The 23786-nt window shown below is 38.4% G+C and overlaps 1 protein-coding gene across 4 annotated transcripts; it reads left to right on the top strand.

Annotated features, from left to right (window-relative positions):
• The first annotated feature begins 5359 nt into the window (after window positions 1-5359).
• myocd (myocardin) lies at window positions 5360-23655 on the top strand. Of its 4 annotated transcripts, none has more exons than XM_087794588.1 (11): window positions 5360-5852; window positions 11490-11555; window positions 17352-17533; window positions 18034-18138; window positions 18211-18503; window positions 18595-18748; window positions 19104-19625; window positions 20459-20725; window positions 20861-20992; window positions 21219-21276; window positions 21367-23655. In XM_087794588.1, exons 1-11 carry the CDS (start codon window positions 5798-5800, stop codon window positions 21972-21974), a joined length of 2442 nt encoding a protein of 813 aa, XP_087650714.1. In that variant the 5' UTR covers window positions 5360-5797; the 3' UTR covers window positions 21975-23655. The 4 variants fall into 4 exon arrangements, with proteins under 4 accessions (XP_087650714.1, XP_087650712.1, XP_087650711.1 ...); XM_087794586.1 differs by having other exon boundaries at window positions 20258-20725; window positions 21222-21276; XM_087794585.1 differs by having other exon boundaries at window positions 20258-20725.
• Window positions 23656-23786: the final 131 nt, after the last annotated feature.

Below are 23786 nucleotides of genomic sequence, written 5' to 3'. Positions count from 1 at the left end.
ATCTCCAGAAACCACGCAGGAAGCCTTCTGGCACCTGAATTTAACCGGATAAAGAGTTACACCAAGTTCTGCTTGACAGTGAAGTCAAAGATAAAAGTTGGCTGACGACGTCCACTGATGGGGAAGTGACAGATGAAGACGTTCTATCAATCCTTTTTATCTGGGATGTCCATATCTCTCTATTAATGTCTTTTTTAAATAATATTAATGATCAAAAACAAGATAAACAATACAGTATATACAGTATATAGATATATAAGTAGAATACACACATCTTACATTTGAGGTCAGAAAGGCCCCTAATCATAACTCTATAATGAGCCAATTAAAACTACCCTGTGCTCAAACAGGGTGAACCCCAAAAGAGGGACGCTAAGCCTTGGAGCAAAGTGTTGTCACCTATTACACCCCCCTCTTACCAGGCAAACTTGCTTCCTATTTTCTTAATTATAAGGTTTGTTTTAAGCAATTTGTGTCTGGTTCCTCTCCCAGGACCTGTTAGCCTTGGATGACCCAACCAGGGCCATGAAGTTGGCGACAAAAAAAACTCATTGGATCATTGGGAGACACAAACCCCTCCACATTGGTAGTTGGAGAAGGGGACATAAATAAGGTAAAGATAAATAAGAAAAACATTTTTACAGTCGCTGTACAGAATTCTCCGTGACATGATACCTACATTGTTTTTTCTTTGGTCTAATCTAAGAAAAAAGGCCCAATCACGCTCATATAAACATTTACAACTGAAATGCTAGTATGAACGGTTTGATATAAAGCAGGTATTGCACAGTAGACGCCGTGAAGCTTTTTTTCTGGTAAAAACTGCTCGCCTGACATATAAGGGTGGACAGTTAAATCAGGAACTTACCGTTATTCTCTGCTAAGCCGAAGGGAGCTGCGTGGAATTCTGATGAGTCTCACTAGGATCATCACTATTATTATCATATTATACAGTGTCATTATCAAAATATTACCACATTCGAAACGTATTTGATCTTTTCTTAGTTTTATTTTAGTTTTTTACTTATCCAAGAAGGTGCAAGAAGGAGTTCCTCAGTAATCATAGTTTCATGAAGCCTTATTAAAAACAGCATTATCTGTATCATGATACAGCATTAACTTGGTACAGTGTTTTATTTTTGAAAGGCCACAAGATGTCACTCTCTGCTTTATAATCTTTGCCAGTTTTCTACTAACTCAAGTTATACTACAGTTATTGTTGTTGTTTTTGAATATGTGCGTTGCATGTTGAATCTATTGTGTATTCATGTTTTTCTATTACTTTTTCTACTGAAATGCTTGCAAACTCAGATGCCTTCCTGAAAACCTTGATTAGATGGCAATGTAAGAGATTTAAAACCAAAGATCTCTTCTCCACATCTTAAAATTATGCTATCATGCTTTAGGTTCATGACTACAGAAACAATACTGATACCAACTTGAACTTTAAAGTACAGCTGGAGTAGCATGGTTCAGCTACACTGAACACATGAACTTGACCAATCTCAGATGTTGCAGGTGATGAAATTCATTTCTGATATCACAGTGGCCACATTTTATTGAATTTAATTTTTTTTCCAATTAGTATGTTTCATAATTATTAATGAAAAATTGTTTGTTTATGTGTACTGTATATTATCGCCAAGATACCAATAAATAAGTGATGGCCAGTCAGCTACCCCTTTATCAATATTGATCAAGTCAAACACATTTTTTTTCGTTCTTAGTTTGTTCTTGATCGGTTCTTCTCTTTTCTGGCCGGCATCCACTCCTCTGTGTCTGTTTCATCTAGGCACGTTAGTCACGGACGCATACATTAACAACAACAAAATGGACTTTGTGTTATTAAATTTCTGATAGCGAAGTTTGAGGAATGCCACACAAAGCCAGCACGTAGCCCTCGGTAATAGGCAGGAGTTAGGAGCTAAGCTGTGGTGATGCAGGCTCGTCTCTGTGCTGAAGCCTCGCAGACACACACCTCCTCCTCTCGTGGCCACTGGCCAGCTCTTGCAGACTACTGCCAAGACGAAGGCAATTGCTAAAATCTAAACAAGCATAAGAGAACATAAAACAGTGTCTCCCCCTGTGGTTTATGGTTTTTGCATGATGCTGGAGACCAGCGATCGCCAATGTTTGCTCTCTGTTTTGGGATTCCATTCAGAAATGGCGACAAATCAGGTCTGTGAGGTCAAACAAGACGAGTGACACTGACCCCACTCGTCCGGACGCAGATGGACGAGGCGAGAGACAGACTTGGAGTAATATAAGAGGAGTGTGTGCTGGCTTGTGCTCTCTTTTTCTATGAATATAAGTTTGGATTTGTTTCTAGAACTTAGTCATTTTGACCGACGGCTCAGAAGCAACACAAATACCCTGGACATGACGCAATCTCAATTTCTCTACATTACATTTTCTACTTCCATTTATTATTTTAAGAAAAACTTTACAAAATACACCAGCTCTCCTTATCTGTCTCAATCGTCTCTCTGTCATGAGAAACCACTTTGTTTTTTGATAAGACTGATTATGTTCTGATAAAAGACTCTCAAGTCTCTCTGCTTATGAATCCATTCCATCTCGTAACCTTGTATTACCTCAAAGACCTCCTTAATCCAGTTTCAATTTTCTGAGATTTGATGCTTTAATACATGGTTAGAAGTTCACAGATTCACTTTATGTCAAAGCAGCTGTCAAGTAATGAAGTCTAAACAATCATTTTACAACTTAATTGAATTTGTTTTATTGAGCGACTATGAAAACATATTGAAATACAAGCATTTTGGGATGAAGGGTAATACATTTTCTCATCGTTACATTTTTCAATGTCTATGTGTATACATGGTGAGATTTCAATTTTATTTACTATCCTCCTATACTATATCATTTAAAAGAATGATTTCTAAGGTACTGTGCAAATAGCTCTTTTTTAAGTTAATTATTGACCATAATATTATATTACTATGTTTGGAAATGGTATGTATATGAAATCATGTGTAAATATTTTATTCAGTTTGCTGTACTAAAAGTATTAATAAATATAGTAAAAATTCGTAATATAATCTGAACAGTGTCTGAATGAAGTACCAAAGTATGAAAGAATATTATTTAAATACTTACTCGGATCCTTAATAGGATTTGTTCCTCATTAATGATCAGATCAGCAACACACATTTTACAAAAGAAAACACAAATAAGCAGGTTCAAGAGGCTTTACTGCTTTTACAAGTATTTTATTAAATTAAGTTGTTAAAATACAACTTTTGCAATGAGTTATTTTAGAGCATTAGATATATCTATTATTGTCATCAGAACACCTGAAGAGTCTCTATATATAATAATCTAGTTTAACATTAATTATATACAATCCTATGTAAAACATCAGTCAGATATTTTAATAATAACTTACTTTTATGAATAAATACAGAAGTTTATAGAGAGTGACACATTTACAGATTTCAATTTTATTTTTAAAAAAAAGTACACTTTCAGATTTGATCAGTATTACCATCATTTTAAAACTGGTTCTTTTAGCTTGTTGGATGATGATTCCTCAAGCTATTCCACTATGCAGACAAAACTTGCTGCATGTGTGTCTCCTATTTAATCTCCTGACACCATAAACACCAGTTGGTTTAGCAGCTGAGGAGTCGCCACACAGCAATGTAGGATGCACAAACCAAAAACACTCTTGACGGATGCTGTTTCAAATCAAATATTTATATGTAAGCCTCGGCATCTGCAAATTCATGACTCTCCATCCAGAATACACACATACATGTGTTCATATTTGAGACACACACGCATGCACACACACACACACCTACACACACACAGTATTAATTAGCAGAAAGTGCTTAAAGGGCCGTCACAGGGTTTGACAGTGTACACACAATGTCTTTGAGAGATTCCTTAAGGGGTCATCCAGCCCTGGCTTAATCCTCCCCTTTAATTGGGTCCAACGACAAGACGTGACAAGTCTCATCTGAACTGCATAAAGTCACACATGTTTTTAAGAGAAGGCGAATGTAACAGAGTGACTTGTAACGACAGTTATAAGAAGAATGGTACACAGGGAGTCTCAAAGCTGCTACATTTGCGCAAAAACAGAATTCCACAACACAAACTGTTTATAGGACTAATGGTGTGACGTCTCTATCAATCGCTGGCCTCAATGTTTTTGGAGATTTCTTGTGGTTCAGCACAAATATACAGTTGATTAAAAACTCTCTCTAGGCCTTCAATTTCCAGGTTTACACACTTGACATTCTCTAGTCAGAGTTGAATGTACACAAAAAGGCATCAGTGTAGAATTTGTAAAATAAGAAGTTTACAACGTGGATGCTGTGTGCAACTCTTAGATGAAAGTTTTGTTCTCCTAAAAATGCTACACAATAGTTACCAACAATTACATTGTCATGTAATAAGAAGAAGGTCTGACAAAAATGTGTTTGACAATCAAATGTACTGGTTAACTCTGACTGACTGTTTGACTCTGTGAAAAGACGATTGGTAGATTCAAGTGTGACATTAATAACTATTGAAATTAAGAAACAAAAAACAAAAAACATCTTCTCATTCAAGTCATGAACTACCCCCTCATTAACCCTTGTGTTAGCCCTCAGTCAAGGTGACCCAGAGGCCCGAAAAAAAATCTGTTTAAGGTATCCCTTTCACAAACACATTTGTTTTCAGGCCACCGGGTCACCCTGTCTCAGAGATAACACAAGGGTTAAATAAAGGCATCGTATATTTACTCAAATAGTCATTATGTACACTATTGATGGAAATATAAGATGAAATTTGGAAAAGTTAATGTGAAACTACTGGACTAAAAAGCAGAAATCAATTTAGCAAGAAGTTATTTTAAAATATAATAATATTTATTAATAATAATAATAATATACAGTTTATGGTTATTTAAAGTTGCCAAATAACTTTATAAATAATAGAAAGGAAATAAGAAATGCAAATTGCATGTTTATCTAAGAAAACAACTTATTAGTGATGATTTGACGAAGCTTCATGAAGCAGTGTCAGTATCTTCAGAGCCCACCAGATGGCACTCTCAGCTTAATAATCAGTTGCTATGAAACATCATTTTAAGTTTGGGCTCTAAAAGATATTTAACCTCCATCAGATATTATGGGATTAAATCTTTTTTCTGGTCCTTAAAAACCTCTATATGTTATTACTTGAAAGAAGACGGATGGGACGTACAAAACTTCACATAAATATCTGTTGTGTCAACGATACAGTTGTGTACAAAGTGTTTTCTAAAACATTTTCCATGGAACTTTCATCACTGGGTTTTTAAATTCCTCCTCAAGTATGCACAACATCACAGGAAACTCTGCCTCCCACTGCATATCAGCACTCTAATGACAGTGAGTCGGGCTGATAGGAGGATATGGTTACACTGGTGACAAGAGAGGAAGAAGTCATCTGTCAAATTTCTGTGCAGCCTGCCTCTGGAGCAGGCGGTGCCTCATGTGCACAAGGCTGGCTCCTCCCAGAGAGGGGCATATCTCTGTGTACAGACCCGGGCCCTCTTCAGAGTTCCAGGCTAGATGGGATCAAACCACAGAAGCCGTCAGACACATCCACATCAGCTCCTGTGAGGGGAAGAGAGAGAGAGCGAGGGAGCAGGGAGGGATGCTGCTGGTGTTTTTCCAAATTCCAACTTCATGAGTTAGCAAGTGTCAACTCAAAGCCCCACATCTCGTAGGGTCTTTGACCTCCCGCAATCATTTTTAAAATATTTTTTTTACACTGGAACTGAACTGTACTATAGAGCACAATGACTCTCCTGGGCTCCGATCACTCCATCCTGATACGAAGCAAGTTCCGCTCAGGTAAGAGAGCCTCTTCATATTGTCTTTTCTAAGGTTGTAGCAGCAGCGAGGCAGGTGCACGTGTGCAGACTTACACTTTGTCTTTTAGCTCAATCAAACACCCTCTTGGGTTTGAGGTGTCAGTGCACTCGCCCGCTATCTACCTGCTGCTGCTGAGGAAGGCCAGAGACGGTCTTGTTCTTCATGCTGTTAAGAGAGATTAGACTCTGAAGTGGGGTCAAAAGGGTATCTCAATATGGTTGAGCAGCGATCTGGAGGTAGCTGCGTGCACGAGTATATCAAAGAGGGAGGACTGGAGCACTGACTCAAACTAACACAGAGCAGCTGTTGCCGCTTTGAAATCCACCGCGCTCACTTTTCTCACAGCTGACTTCCACACATTTCCACGTGGGTTTGTGTTGCCGCCGCCACGGCAGTCAAACACTGCCACCTCCCTGAGGAGAGAGAAACTGGGGACCCCGAGGATTTGAGATTTTAGTTTAACTTTTGTGTGAAAAAGACAACACTCATGGTGAGCAAACAGATGACAGAGAGCAGCAGCGGGTCTATCAACAGTGTGATCATGTTCTGGGAATAACGAGGCTAAATTATGCTTTTCCTTTGGGTTGTTTAGATGATGTTGCCAGGGTGGGAAATGACCCGTCTGACTCTTGGGAGCACAGTGGGATGTCCTTCTCTTGTACCCACGTGCCTGCACTGGTCAGTGTCATGCCGATGCTTGACTCTTTCAAAAGTGTGCAGCATGTGAAGGTGAATCTATTTGTCATAACCTGAAGCAAGAGACAATGTCTAAGACAATCTAGGGGTCAAGGATTTACACTTGTTCTTGAGCTGGAAGACTAAAGAAAATGAATAGTCCAGCACAACACAAAGCCATGGGAACTGCCACTACGTGGCTGCAGCGGCAGCGGGAGATTACCATCGGAGCTAAGTGCTCCCCAAAGGCTGAGTGTGTGTGTTTGTGACTGGTTCTCAGCTCGATAGACTGTTTGTAATTACATAAGAAGCGTCAAAGACAAACCAACCGATGCCATACAGTGTGAAACACATTTATCCATCAAGGTTTCATACCAATAAATGCAGCCAACATCATCACAATTTTCAAGTCATGTCGTGTAATGACATTTACTTCACGCTGTTTTGTGTCTTAATAAGATCTTTGATCATCTTGAAAAGAGCGGCCGTATTTAATAGATTTACAGCCAAATTCACATTTTCACAGCACTCAAAAAACTGTTTAGTTTATTTGTTTGTTTTGCAAGGTTTAAGCTTTATTATTTTTCTTTCTTCAAGACAAATAACATATTTAGTGTCTGTGAGCAATACATTTGTTATATTGGTTTAAAAAATATTTACTTCAAGTTTTTTTTAAATACATTCCAGCGTGAGTTAAGGGAAAATTTCGGGGAAATGTCAGAGAAACGTGTTATTTTTAGCTTGTATTTCTTGTGTGGCACTTTGGAGGTGTGTGAGGCGACGTAAATCACAGTGTCCGACCAGCCACATTTCTAATGGCACACACATCAGGCTCCAAGAAAGTTTATTTACGCAGTAAATCTGGAATTGTATAAATAGATTTTGCATTTGTGTATCCTTTGTCGTCAAGAAAGTAGGAGGTGAAAACAAATGAGTTCAATTTTCAAAGTGTATTGGGGGAAGAAAGACTGCACTTTTCTATCAGCCCAGATAAGAAACACTTCACCAATGTCCAGACACACTTTTATAACGACTGGAAAACACTTTTAATTTGTAGTTTACATTTGGGAAGACATTTGTCATTCATGAGAATTTGTTTTTCGCATCCAACATAGTTTTGGCTATGCAATGTTCTCAGTTAAATGAAAATCAAGGTTTAAAAAAACATATATATAAGACTAAACAAATAAATTAATGTTTTTTTAAGTGGAGTCATATTTTCCTGAAGGTCTAAATAGAAAAGTAATAAAATAAAATATGGAGATTAATTTAATTCAGTATATATGTAAAGCCCAAAATAATCTTTATAGATAAGATGCATGTTTTCTTTTTATTTTCAATTATAATAATTTCTATTTTTTTTAAATAGGGGTAAGTTCCTCTTGGCTGGATGTGTTTACGTGAAATGGATCTAACATTTTTAATTTAATTTATTTTTTCTTTTGCTACCGGTAAATATGTTGATGAACATTTGCTTTAGTGCGCTTCAATAATTCTATTATGCAATATAACATGTATTGTATATATTAATAAATATAGTACAGTTGTTAACTAAATGTGTTTTATGAAAAGTGATGTCAAAACCTTTTGAAAAGTATTAAAAGGTATGATAGTATAATCAATTTAAATGTTTAAGATGTACATGTTTCATTTAACACTACACTTGCATACACAATGAAAAAAGTAAAAAGTAACTTTATTTATTGATATTTAATAATTTATGTCATTAAAATGTATCAATTTATTATTTTAAGTCATTAATATTTTTTAGAGATAGTCTTTCCAAAGATGGAAATAAATTCCAAAGGTCGGCTATTCGACAGCTGAAAAAGAAAAAGTCATGTTCAGCTTCGGCCGATATTAAGAAGCTCACACCAAACAGGCTGACATTACATTGATGGAACCCACACAAAAGTAAAATAAACAATGCAAATGCAAAAGAGAATTTACTAAATGATTAGTCTCGAATTGAGCATGCTTTCTTTCATGAAAGACAAAAAAATGTTCATCCAACTGTCGGCTTTCGAAAAAAGTCCAGTAATTTACTTGCAAGGATGACGCAAACGATGGATGAACAACTTGGATTGTGCTTTGAGTTGATTCTTAGTCTACAATAAATTCTCCAGGTTGTTTGTTAGGGCCTCAGTCAGCAAAACATTAATTTTCTTCAAGATTATAGTTGATTTTCTCTAACAGCAACAAGTGGAGTACTTGAGTTGTTTCAAATAGGTTGGTAGCTAAACAAACAAACCACATTGTTGTTTAATTGGTTTCAATTCAGATAAAAAAAGAGGAATTTGGGACATGGATGGAGCTGCTGTGCCTTTTAAATATGGTTTAATGCATTTAAAATGTAAATTTTTGGTTTGTGTTTTGTTTTGTTGAAAGTGTTCTTTTGTGTTTCTTACTAGTTCAAAATATCTAAACTAAATAGATAAGCCACATAAATATAATAAAAACATTACAACTAGTGATGCGTTGATGATACAGCATCAGTTGTTTGATGATGTATCATGATACAGGGTCCTAATTATGAAAGGACACTAGATGGCACTCTCTGTGTTAAAATATTTGGCTCTGATCTACTAACACAATGAAACCTTGCATCATTTTCAAATTTAGAGTGCCATCTAGTGGCCTTTCAAATTGAAGGCACTGCATCATGAAACGGCGTCAAACAACTGATGCTGTTTCATGATGCCTCATCAACCCATCAATGATCAAACACAATGAGCAAAAATAATAGCACTGCTTTTAATGAATGAAACACACAATATCTGATCCACAAAGCAGCGCTGCATAGATAATTCAATAATTTACGTGTTGATCTTAAATTGTGTGCTGAATTTTTAAGATAAATAATAAAGAATAAAGTACCGTCGTTTCCGGACTATAAGCCACAACTTTTTTTCCAAACTTTGAACACTGCGGGATATAGTCCGGTGCGTTTTTTGTTTTTTTACGTGGCGCCAAAAGCATTTTGCCAAGTAACAGTCTACAAATAAAATTGATGAGTAGTTCACAGATGTCCAATGAAATTTTATGATTAATCAAGTGCACTTTCACAACTATTGTAAATCAGTCATTTGTACTCGTGATTGCCGCATGAAGACACAACTTCACGTCAGGCAGGTGTTGCAGGCAGACTCAGAGTTGAGCGTATTTTCCTTTGGATTTATGGGACTTCAAAATTGATCGCTGCCTTTTCTGGATTTCTTTTGGAGCATTGGGATTTTTGTTATTTTGTCTTTGGGTTGTTTGTTTAATTTATGTGTTTTCTAAAGAACTGTTTGTTTATTCCTCCTTCATGGAGCGCCTTTTGTTGATTAAGCAACAATTACATAGCGAGTAAATACGTTTTGGTTTACTTCAGAATCAGCTTTGGGTGGTTGTTCTGTTGTTTTTATAAAATAACTGCTGTCATTCCGGAGCTGTCATTGAGTCCGCACTAGAGCTCCACTCCTTGTAAATGCATGTGTGACTTCCTCTCGATAAGTCATTTGAGTCGGTCTGTTACAATCAGAAGATATGATGAATGTTTTTGAGCTAATTTTTAATATTACAACGTGGGATATATGCGGCTTAAAATCCGGTGCGGCTTGTAGAAGTACAAAATAGATTTTCTTTCTAAGATAAGAGCATGCGGCTTTTAATCCGGTGCGCTCTTTCGTCCGGAATTTACGGTATATATTTGACTTTAAACTTTGAAAAACCAGCATCTGTATAGTTTCAATGTTGTCCGGATTAAGGTACATAAAGTATGAGCCACTTACTTCTTAGCTAAGACATGAAAATGTTGCAACAAAATGCAACTACTATAACCAGTGTCTTACCCGGCGACAAGCCTAAGACAAAAACTACAAATTCAAAGACGGTTATGGTCATTTAAGAAGTAATATTGGTAAAAAAAATGTTATCTTTTCCATGATATACATATAAACACTGAAGCACTTGTTGGGGTTCAAGTGCTTTTACCTTTGTAGCAATTAGCAACATGAAGAAATCAAACATATTTTGAGTAACAGAAGCTGGTAAGCAACTGCTGTCCCTTCACCGTATTTGAACTGAACTCTACTGTTAAGCCACTCGCAATATTTGCTGATGGAGAAGTTTAAAAAAAAAAAGAAGACATACCAGCACCATCTTAATCCTGGCATTGACTAGGACGGTGAATGGATTACAGAGTTCACTTCAGTTCTAGCTTACGTCCACCTCCTGCATGCTCTGGGATGCTGCGGGCTGCAGGTTGTGACCCCTTCACTGTAAACCAACGCAGATGTCAGCGCAACTGCATGTTGTTGCATAACAGAGGGGCCTGGGAAATCATTGCAATATACAACTTTGGGGGTGAACGCTGTAAGAAACACCTGAGACGATAATTAGGCCGATCCATAGAAAAAAAAAATGATCAGAGGGAACATTTCATACCCGTGTGTCAGATGAAGGATCTTGGAACGAGACATTCCGATAACATAGGAGAAGAGAAACACACACACACACACACACATACACACACACACACAACACCACCGATATATCTCGGACCAACAGACGAGGGGGAGGCCATGTTTATGACCCCACACTCCCACCGTGGCTCATTCCGAGCACTACACACACACAAAAAGAGACACTCGCATTCGGGGACCACACACTGCTGAGCAGATCTGTTTAAAAGCCAGGAGCCGTGTTTATCAAACCTAACATCCTGCTCACAGAAGTATTCATAGGCGAGCATCTTTCTTAGTCCCAGTGTGCCGCATCAATCCATGTCCACGTGTGTTTAAGTTCAATAATATATCTTCCAATAAAGATTCCGCGTCAAGCTGCTTAATCAAAGTGTATTCTGAGCCTCTTCCTACTTTTTTTTCTGTCTCTCCTTCCATATCTTTTTCTGCGTCAACTGTCCACTCGCCCACTTCCTCCTGTCCTTCTTCTCTTCAGTCCTGCAGCTAAGACTCCAGCAGAGGAGGACTCGTGAGCAGCTGGCAGACACAGACATCATGCCTTGTGAGTAGTGACATTCATTGACCAGATGCTGCACACGCTGCCTCACGCATACAACCATTTCATATATCAAACACAAAATCCTGAGGAAAAAAACTGTGAGTTTAGGCTCTTGATAGATGAACGTTTTTTAAAGCATATGTTGCTTTTTGATTCTTTTATTGTTTATTATCTGTAACCGTCATTTTAGTACCATTTGGTACTGGGTGGAACCTAAAAAGAGTCTTTCTCTTGTATGTTAAACAAATGTTTGAGTGTGGCGGTGAGGCCAGAGACGCTTCAGTTTTCACTCTTTCAATAACACTTTTCTAACTGTGGAGGGAGCCAAAAACAAAAATATGTTGAATCTCCTTTTGCGCTGCTTTACAGGACCATTATTTTTGGTAATGATGATTAGACCCCATCAATTTCCCCAACTCCTGAAGTGCTCTGTTGAGGGAAACGGTGCTGTCAAGCATTTACAAAGCTGGGCATGCTTCATTAGAATCTTTTTTCTCTCTCTCTCTTGGCACTCTGATTTCGCCTGCCTTCATGTGTAACCATATTACAAGGTTATGTGAACAGACTTAAACTGTATTGTTGTGACACAATAAACTGCCAAAACCAGTGTTTATATCCACTGTTTTCAACAAAAGTCTATTCATGGAGAACTAGTATTAATAATAACAATAATAAAAGCTAGTATATAATGAACCTTGACTCACACTGTCAATACATTAACATATAACACAATTAATTCTGCATGATATATATTTTTTGATGTTCTATATATTTTCAATTCTTGGTTTCAACCACAGGTTCTGCTAAGATCCAGAAGACCTAATACACGACATTAAATGTGAAATAGAAATGATGAGGGGGGAAATAAACATTAACAATAAACAAATAACCATAAATTAAATATATTGTTTAAATAACAACTTCTCATATCAATCATTGGGATAAAGAAATGAAGTATATGTGAAAAAAGGAATGCATTTAATGTAAAAAAAATATATATATTCTTATTATTAGAATAATTTATTAAAAAAAAATAACTCACAAGTAAATGCAAAAATGTCTACAGCCATTCAGTAACTATTGCATCTCTCTGGTTTTGATGGAGCATGACAAGGATGTGAGACAAATTAAATTAAAAAAAATGTTAAGAGGAGAAATGTGTTCTTTAATTGTAATAAAAAGTGGATATTGTGGTTTAGCAAAGTCTAAAGAAACTTGAAGTTGCTTCTGTGAGGTGGTTATAAAAAAAGCGGATGAAACAAACAGACACACACGAAGATGACGCACAACAGTAAACCAGTGTAACCTGAGCGTAAGTGTATTTGTGGCCGACTCTTCTCCAGCTCTTGTAAAAAAAAGGTGAGACAACAGTTCTGATTGCACCAGAGAAATATTTCCAAAAAATAAAAATGTAGAACTGGAAGCTTTCAAACAAGTAGACAAATCTGATGCTGACAAGTGAGAAGAGTTTTTTTTTTTACTTTTACGTTGTCTGTTTACAGCAGCTTCAAAGCAGAGCCACAGCGACCTCCACAAGGCTGCTCTTCCCAAAACGCTGCACTTTTACTGTCACATGAGACATGGTGTGGAAGACGCTGAGACTAGACTGTACCGGGAGTACTCTTAACTCCTCAGATTAACTGCTCCTCGTGTTCTTCAGGTCAGAATTGTGGCTGCACGGAGCCATCTTGTTTAGTGTTGACTGCCAGACTACACGTATCCACAGTCCACATTTCTTTCACAAACTAAATATTTGTGTAAAAAATAGCAAAAATAAATAAATAAATCAGATGTGAGTGAAAAAATAAAATCTTATTTTTATCTCTGCACATCATGAATTCTTTTAACACCATTGTTTACTCAATATCTTGGTGATGCCAGAATCTTAGCTATACCTTTCAGATCATTCACTCTCCTTAATGACCTTTAAGTCAGGCGGAACAAGAATGCCTAAACTACTTCTCAATTTAATGGTTTAAGAATTTTAGTAAAGGAAAATTCTCTTTGCTTGTTTTTTTTAACCAAACCTGAGAGTATTTGGCCTATTTTCGGTCATTCTGGCAGTGAAGTGTTAACAACTCAACATGTAGATCGATGACCATCACTGGAATGTTTTTTTTTGGATTTAACATCTGTTTATTCAATTTTGTATCTTTGATCTCCATCAAAGTCAATAGTAAACATACCTGTCATGACTCTTTCATTAATGTATCTATTGTGTTAAGTTGAAGTGTCTCGATTTTAATATTTGAAAACAAGATTTATTTTTGAGTTGGAAGAGGAATGTTCAATGATGACTAGGAAGGATGGTCAGAAGATCTTGGCCTACATACTGATGTGTCATGTGTCGTAGAGGTGAACTAAAAATGTATTTAAAAGTTAGTTAACTTGAGCCACAAGTGTGTTTTAGTCACTTAGTCACCAGAGAAGGGATTTGCCACTGGGGCAGGGATTTTTTTAAGGGACATCTCTGGTACTGTTTGCTGTTTCACAGAGTCTCCATCCACCAGATAAACTGCTGGTTAGTGTGGGGGGGAACGGAATCCAGAGTCAAAGACATCCTATCGTTTTGAGTCTGTGGCCGATAAGGCCTCAGCCAGAGAGTGGGCGAGTGTGGCTCCGAGCGACTGTTTAGAAACTACATTTCAATTGGCTGTTTATCTCTTGATTGCAGGCGTGGTGCAGATGTTAGCAGGCGGCTTTTGTAGCCATCCGTCAGCCTCTTTGCTGCTTTGACATATCAAATGTTTTCAGCAGCAATGAGTCCTCCGATCCTGTCATCCCGGGACGAGGCCGGACGGTTTCCCCTGCTGAGATGGACACGGCGCAGGGTCTGTGTATATGTTATCCCAGGAACATCTGGTGTTTATTAGGCTGCTCAAGATTCTGCCTCAGCCTCTCGAGGCTGACTGGCGTGTGGCCTATGTCGGGGCTCCCCATCTCCCCTACAGCCACAGGACTGGCTCCTCACACATATACAATCTAATATTTCCTCATAAAGATAATGGGGTCGTAGCTGCGGGTTTTACTAGGCTCCTTCCTGCCCACGGCACATGAAAACAAAGTCAACTGTTCTAATGCACCACATGTCTTACCTCTCTGCGGCATGTTTATATTCTGCACATACAATCAGGTATATAAAGGTTTGGAATGTGTTGTTGCTTTTTAGTGCTTCTACATTGTATTTAGAAGTGTGTGTGTGCACGCTTCATTGGATCGTGTTACATGATGCAAGTGTGTCCGTGCTGCCGGGCCGGAGCACTTTTGAAGAAACTTTGGTTTTAAAACGGAAAAAAAAAGTTATTTTAGCTTAATTAATTTTGGTTCTTGCTGGACGGTATTCAAGAATTTTTAAGTTTTGGCACCAGAGTTTTCTTTAAATACCATCTTAAATGAGTTACAGTGACATTTGACGAGGATCTACACTCTGAAAAGTGAAATAGACACAATCGACTAACGCAATCTGGTTAAAGCAAGATTATATTGTTTACAAATATCAACATGTTTTTTTTTAAATATCATAAAAAAAGTGTTCTTGGACAAAATAACCTTCTATACTTTTAAATAATGACTTGAACATTGTGAAGATGTGAAGAGTGATGACTTGTAAATAGCAACAGAATCTATTCTCTAAAAAAAAGAGAGAGAAATTGTCTCGTTCATTAAAATTCAGTTGACTCAACTCCCCCCTCTTCTGGCGGGTTCTCTAATAAGTGAAGAACTGTCGGGTTACTGGCCATGATTATTTGTTCTAGATCCTAGAGCGCGAGGTTGTCCTTCGCAGCCGCTTAATTACAGCCACTGGATTTATTTTTCTAGCACTCAAAGTGTCTGGCTGGACGAGGCTCGCAGCAGCTGGACGCACAGATGGCTTATTTCATTTTGGCTACTAAAATTAAAATGATACATTTCTGATGTCTTTTATCTAAAATCTCATCCAGAGGAGCAGCAAATTAGATGATGAAAAATAAAGTGTTCAATTTATTTGATACTGATACATCCACTCTTTTAATGAGATCGGGCAGTTAGTTTACCCTTTGGATTTATTTGTAAAAAGATTCTGATTCTCTTTTTTTTAAGTGACTCTGAAGGAACATTTTAATTACCAGACACTCAGTCAAGTTCTGTCAAAACCTCATAAACCTTTTCGATAATGTGTGAATTCAACTTGAATTCTAAGACAAATAACTAAACAATTAACTTCAAAAGGCTGCCTGTGTTTGTCTTGAAATTCCTTCTGTGTTCCTCACACTGACTACATCACTCTTGGAACTGTGGCTCTGATGTTTCAGTACTTTTTTTGTTTGTTTGCTCTTGAAGTTTCCTGTAAACAAGTTGCACAAGTTAATCACTTGTTCCTCTGATGAAGATGGGATTTATTGGGATGAACAGCAGCTGTGGTTAAGTTCATCCTTTATCTTCAGACCCGTGCTTGTTTGGAAATAAGCGTTCCTGTGTATCGGTGCACCAGGTCACATGGTAAAAATAGCTCTGTTTTTCTCCCACATTTAACTGGCGTCTCTAAAATGCCACCTACAAAGCGGTGTGACGGAGCCCAGCTGCTGCTGTCCCACTCCACTCATACCCACAGACCATCACCTCTCATCCGTCGGTCAATCTGAAATAATTGGAATGCTGCAAAAGCAAAGCACTTGACAAGCGGAAATGTACATATATTCTTGGAGCTCAATCATGTAAGACATAAAATTTTATTTAGGGTCACTGAAGCATGTCCATATGGACGAGGAGGACGAAGCTCTAACATATGGTGCTTTGTTCTGTTACGCATAACCAAAACAAATGATGGGTTGATGAGGCCACTAGATGGCACTCTTAGTGTGAAAATGAATGCCACTTTATTGATTTAGTGATCAGAGCCAAATATTATAATGCAGACAGTGCCATCTAGTGGTCTTTCAAAATTAAGACACTGTATCATGATACACCATCAAATAATTGACGCTGTATTGTTAGGCCTCATCAAACCATCACTACTGTTAAGCACAATATGTTTAAACATAAATCATTAAATATAGTCAGACCTGGAAACAATTTGCCGCATTTAATCATGTTTTATATTTGAAAATTTCAATAATCTAGACTTTAAATAAAATTCAAATTGGAACGTAAAAGCCTTTATTATACGCACACCTCTGTCTTACACTGTGACCTATAGCTTGACCTTAAATGCCTTGTTTTCAAAATCTCCACTTAAATAACTGCATATTTGTTATCAACTGATGTTTTAACTCAGTGACAATTTGGTGAAATTGTGGTTGTGAAAAGCAAATCCTAGATTCGTCTCCTTACTCTTGGACTCACCATCTTCACCTGCTATTGTAAGAGTGTGGTACTAGCAGGTCATTGGGTTCCACAAAAGGAGTCTGCTATTGTGAGTATAACCAGGACCTCTTCAGAGTTGTCACATGTTGCACAGGATACAAACAAGATCCCTTAACTTCTACAACACACACACACACACACAGGGACAGACACACACTTGGCCACCTCTCTCAGCCCAGACTGATAGACTCTTGTGGCTCCTCCAATCACAAAGGTGGCCACTATCTGTGTAGCCAATCAGGAAGTTGAGTGTGTCCCATTTTCTCTTTCACACACCGCAACACCTCAGGTCAGAGTGTCTCTGACGCATTCCGTGTAGACGTATATTAAACGTAACCATGATTGAAATTGAAATCCACTTATTGCAGCTGTACAAAAACATATTTTCGAAAGAGTATCTGAAATTAACTTCATGTGCTAGTTTTATATATCTGTTTATTTCTTTCATTTTGACAGTTAACCGAGGTAAATTTCCAAAGCAAGAGGACTCCTACGCTTTTGAGGAAGACAGCAGCAGTGAAAGTCTGTCTCCCGATCATCACAGCGATGAGTCCCAAGGCTCTGCTTGTCCCTCATCTGAGGCTGTGGGCAGTGCACACTCGTCCTCATCGTCACCAGCTGTCACAAGCCCACAAAAGGTACAACTTTTTTTTTTCTTAATTTCAAATCTATTTTTTTTTCTATCTTGTGGCAATAGAATGCAGAAATACTTTTATTATTTTTATTAACTTGTTTGCTTTGCACTAGAATGGATCCATATATTTTATTTGATCTAAATACAAAAATGTAAATAATGCAGACCATATACAAAGTTCATTAAAGTAATTATAGTAAACATACTTCTTAGTTCTTTCAACCATGAATCTTGACAACAGCCCAGAATCACAACCTCCAAAAATATATAGTCGAGAAAATAACTCAGAAAGACCAGACATCCGCCTTAACCCTCAAGGACATGTGTGTTTTCATTCAACACCACGATGTTGTTCCACATGTATGCATAGAAAGAACGCCTGTGGCCAAGATATACAAAACCAACCAATCACAATCCACATATCAACATACACATCATGGTATTCAAAACTCATTACAATTACAGAGACAGTAAAATGGCAAACATTTGTTTGTTTTTCTGCAGACTGGTGCAACCGGAGACCCCCCTGATCAGAGCCCAGACGAAGGCCTCTGTTCAGTCCACAAGAGTCAGGGTACTCCTCCACTGCAGGTTCCTGCTATTGTCAAGGTTGGCAGAACATCGTGTTCTCGGAGCACTGACTTTTTGGACCCATTTTCACACTTTTCTCATTTCTAACAGTCCAAGGCCTCTGACAAGAACCGGCACAAAAAGCCAAAAGACTTAACACCTAAAGTGAAAAAACTCAAATACCACCAGTACATTCCTCCACACCAGAAGGCAGAAAAGTCTCCTCCACCGATGGACTCGGCTTATGCTCAGCTCGTCCAGCAGCAACAGCTCTTCCTTCAGCTGCAGATTCTCAGCCAGCAGAAACACGCTCATACACAGCAACGTTCTCACACGTCACAGGTACAGGCTCAACGGCAGCGGCAGCCTAGTTTCAGTTACCAGCCTCACATACCACTGCACAAGTAAGTCCTACTTATGGTTCCCAGAGTTTGGTGTGTTGATTGTTCTTCCCTGACAAAGATACATTCATTCTTCTTTTCTTTTAAATGACAGGTCAATTGGTGATCAGTGTTCCGGTCGTAGCTCTAGGGTTCCTTCCAACACTATCAACAGTAGCATACCATCACCAGTGAAGAACTCGTATATTCAAAGCAGCATCTCACATGTGAAACCTGCACCACTGCCAGCAAATCTAGATGACCTAAAGGTTGGTGCTAGGTTTACTTAATTGGTACAGATCCATGTTTTGTTTGACTTCCGTTGACCAACCAAACCAAATATGAGAGCACAAAATGGGTTCTTAATTGATGCATGTCAACAATAATGTGGTACATCATACACGTTCATGCATAAGGAGTAAATAGAAGAAGAGGAGCTCTTTATTACTGTAAACCATATTCTACATTCTGTTGTGCATTAGGGACCCTTGGCCAAAAGCATACAATTAGCCACACAGAATTATGCAGGAATGTTAACCCAATCTATATGGTTTACACGTTTCTTTTGGGAATCAAGCCTATTCTATAACTCTGAATAAAATTACATTTTATTTCCTATTAAAGGTTGCAGAGTTGAGACAACACCTCCGCATAAGAGGATTGCCCGTTTCCGGTACAAAGACCGCTCTCATTGAAAGACTTCGACCCCACATGGACCACAACACAGGATCGTCCCCCTCAGGCTCCTCTGATATCACGACAGTCACATTCCCAGTGACTCCGTCAGGATCTATGTCTTCATACCAATCTCCGTCGTCCTCCAGTGCACTGTCGCAGGGAGGGTACTACCCTTACCCTAGTACTTCCTCTACTCCACCGATATCACCAGCCTCATCCGAGTTATCACTCAGTGGTTCTCTGCCTGAAAGCTTCAGTGATGTGCCCATGTCTTCACCAACGCAGTTTGTCCTGCAACAGTCACCAGCCCAGCTCAGCATAGAAGGTGGCGGTCTTACTGGAGGAGGACCCCTCAGAGGCGAGTGTGGAGGAATGGAGGAAGGCGACGCAGTAAAAGACAAAATGCTGGTGGAAAAACAGAAGGTGATTGAGGAACTGACATGGAAGTTGCATCAAGAGCAGAGACAGGTGGGTGAAATAAGAATATATATTACCTAAATTATGAGGAATTGATTATTGCTGCATCTACCTAAACAAGGGACTGGACGAGAATTTTAGGTTTTGTTAAATTGGTTGTGGAAAATGATTGGTTATAATAAATATTTTATGACTACAGCTGAAAGCAAGCTATACATTTAGGTAACCAATTCATCTTTCTGCTAAAATGGATTATGCCCAGATTGATTGATCCCATATATATTATTATATACATTAACACATTAAAAAAAAAATTAAAAAGTCAACATAGATGTGTTGGTGATCCCATGAAACCCTTGTTCTGCAAACTGGCACCATTGCTTCATAAAATCATCTAGAAGGGATTCACATTATGTAAAACACATATCACTGCAAATAAAAATAACATTTCCCACCCCAGGCATAAATGCATATGTATATATTTATTTCTATTGTGACCCCCCAACACACTGTGGTTTCAATGCATAGCAACAAGATGAAATCCATTTCAGACATAATGCAAACATATCTTTCAAAACTTTTGTGGATTGCATTGGTTTTATAATGTGATAGATTTTAATACAGGTTTAAAATATTCACTCTCTCAGCTGTTGGTAATTTGATCATATGGCCATACTTGTTAGGTTGAAGAGCTTAAGATGCAGCTTCACAAAAGGAAACGGTGCTATGGAGCTACAGAGGACACAATAATCCCATCATCTCAGTCCCACCAGCCTTCCATGCACCACGCACCAGCCATCATGGACCAGCGTTTTTATGGGGTGACTGTCAAGAAAGAGCCCTTGCCTCTTTCCACCACATGCCCTTTCTCTTCTCCCAAACAGATCAAGGGCCCCGGTAACGTGGGACACTGCCACAGTCTACTGTCCGATATGGGCGCCAGTGGTGGGCCGCAAAGCATAGACCCAACGTCTTCATCGGAGAGCACTACTACTATGACTTCGTTCCTGAGTCCACAGTGCTCACCCAAACCATCTAGTAGCCCCAAATCTTCCTCTCCAAATACCCCTTACCTTCTTCCAATCGGAATGGGAAGGGACAGCCATAACCATCACCACCCCATGAGAAACAACAGAGCATGTGGCATACAGGTATGGCTTTGCTTTTGCTTCTTTATGTCTTTATTTGCTTGTTGTGCCATCAACTATTTATTTTATGGTCTGGAAGAAATGGTTTGCATTTTAATATAGTGTTGCTTATTTCCTATATACTTGCTCTGCTCACAGGTGCTGCCTAAACGAATTGGCACCCGGGAGAACTGCTCCTACCCCTCTCAGCCAAAGGGACTTGAGGATAGCTATTCTAACACACCTGATTGTGATCCGGCCAAAGTTGAGGACTCACATCTGCCACCCAAGGTAATCGTTTCTCAATGATGTTCAATTGTGTCTTGGATTTGTCACAATATGGTACAATTTGTTGTACACACTTAAACACAATGGTGACGTTTGAATCACAGTTAATGAATTGTGTTGTAGGGTGGTTATCTCTAATTACCAATGAAACCATTGTTTTTTTAAGTTTTACCTATTTACTTGTAGTGATGAAAGCGCCAATCTCTGAATATGGATTTCTTTGTTTCAGCAGTTGATCAGAAGTCAGCAGATGGACGAACTTCTAGATGTACTAATAGAGACTGGAGGTAAGTGAAAAGAGATTTGCTACACCTAAATGCTCATTAAGCTTTAATTTGACTTTATTGACGACTGTCTCCTTATTCCTGAATCCAAAGAGATGCCACCTAATGTCAGAGAAGAGAGGGAAAGGTCTTCTGGAGCCAGAGTCGGACACCCCACATCCGTGTTCCCGGGGTGTGCCTGTCTTCCTCCGCCAAGATTCCACAAACATTATGAGGAATTGTCCCCAGCACAGCTTTCATATGATCACTCAGGCAACCATGTGGCTGAAAGTCACCTCCAAACTTTGTTGGGTGGCCCAACAGTGCGAGGAGAGGATATGATTCTTCATAAATTGTCCAAAGGCAGTAGATGTCAAGATGATGAAGGGAACAATACCAATGGGTACAGTGGGTCGTATAGTAGTCGACACACTCATCATTCCCAACAGGACAAACTCTTGACCAATAGAGATCTGATTGACACGCCTCTCTCGCCCATCAGCCATTCGCCAACGGGTCAAGAGTTGCAGGGCACGGTCAGCATGACTTTAAGTGAGGCGCCATGGGAGAATATGGAGTGGCTTGACTTGATGCCACTCAGTTCAGCCATGACGTTCAGCGTTGCCCCTCCCAGTGTTCCTGGCATTTTTAACCCAGAGTTCTTGGATGACAAAGACATTAACTGGAACTCTGCCATGGACCTTCCCCTGGAACACTGGTGAGAGAAATTACACCAAGAACTATGACAGCACAATGCAAAGAGATTCATTATGGTGCAGGAACTTCCTTGCGTTAAAACCAGATATCACCAAGTGCCTGACCTAGATTACACCAAGCCTTTAGGAATGCTGGTCGTCAAGTTCACTACTAAGTTGTCACCCAAATCAAATATAAGAGCCAGTTGAACTATAAAACATCCTCATTCTTACCAGATCCAATTACATCCTATATTCTAATTCTATTCTTTACACCTGCTCTGATGCAATATTAGTTCAATAAGCAAGTGAGTGGCTGGTTAGCTCACCTGTTAGCAACATCGACTATGGACGAAAATATAAGGCTTGAATCCCAGCAAGGTAACAAGTGCACCACATGCTCATCCATTGTAAATTCCCTTGGACCCCCACGTCTGGCATATAATGTCATTTAACTGCCTCATACATAGCTGGCATTCAAGAATCAGTCAAAGCATGTCAGTCATGCCCTTGAATCCAAATGGCACACTTGTTGCGAGTCTCCCGACTGTACTAATGTATTACTGGAAACGGGATAACAAGGGGAATTGGATTAACCATGCTGAGTGAAAAAGGAGGACCGTTAAATTGTATTATACAACAAATGTGTTATTGGATGTAAATAAAAACAAACACAGTGCACCTTTAGCTAAAAACACATTTGACACTGTTTGCTTGAGCTTGGTATGTAGAAAAAAATGGCAATTTTTTAGGAAAGCATTTCACTATCTTGCTACTATTTCTCCTTCATATGGATAAAAGATCTTAATTAAAGTATTAATTTTTTTTTAAATAAATTCCCTTTTAATAGTTGACCAAAATATTGTCAAAAAAGTGTAAATGAATATTTGACTATTTAATATTTTCCTTTTCATTAAACACCCTTCTTATGCTTTGACCAATAACCACAGATATTTATTCTGTGTTTATTCTATTCATATATGTACTTCTATATGCTGTATTTATACTGACATTCCTTTCTTACGGCTCTTTTTGATAATTTAGCTACACAGACATTCTGAGTGAATAGTCTCACTTTATTAATGTGAAATTACTTTTGAAAAAGTAACCTTATATACACCCCTATATATGATGCCAAGAAGGTCCATTTCAGGCTTGTGAATACCAAAATGTAATATACTCAGATTTTTACTGTGAATTCTGCTTTTGGGCGAGGCAGAGCTTACACATACGTGTCACCTTATGAAACCAAAACATTTGTATAGATCGTCTGTGTACCACTACATGTTTTTATACACTTTTCTGGTGTTGGGTCAGCTACTTGATTTGGCCAAAAAATAATTTGTTTTTTTGTTTTTCGACCAAATGGACACATTACAGCCTGCTTTCCAACATTCCAAGAAAACATTTCCGAAACTGTGTATCAGATATCAGAGAGGAAAGTGAACCAAATGTGTATTTGGATATTTTATTTTCATAATTTGAGAAACATGTTCTTGATGTCATTGAAATATAATTAATAAAAAACTAAAACTTTAACATTATTTATATGGTCAACCGATTTGAGGTTCACTTATCACCAGAAATGTCATGAATATACAACGTATCTGACAGAAGCTTCCATGTTGCTTGACCACCGATTACTGCCTTAATACTGTACAAACATTTGTGCTGCAATGTATACCACAGAGACATGCGCAATAAACTTGGAATTGTTTAAAACGATTTGGGGCCCGCACATTATTTGACATCTGTTTGTTGTTTTGTGAAGTCAACTATTGTAATCAAGGACAATTAAGAGACCAAGTCTCTCCAGCTTGGAGTTATGTTGGCAAAAAA

Source organism: Callionymus lyra, chromosome 6 (genome assembly GCF_982586985.1).
Source record: "Callionymus lyra chromosome 6, fCalLyr1.hap1.1, whole genome shotgun sequence".
Lineage (NCBI taxonomy): Eukaryota > Metazoa > Chordata > Actinopteri > Syngnathiformes > Callionymidae > Callionymus > Callionymus lyra.
This window is presented reverse-complemented; position numbering and strand designations above follow the sequence as displayed.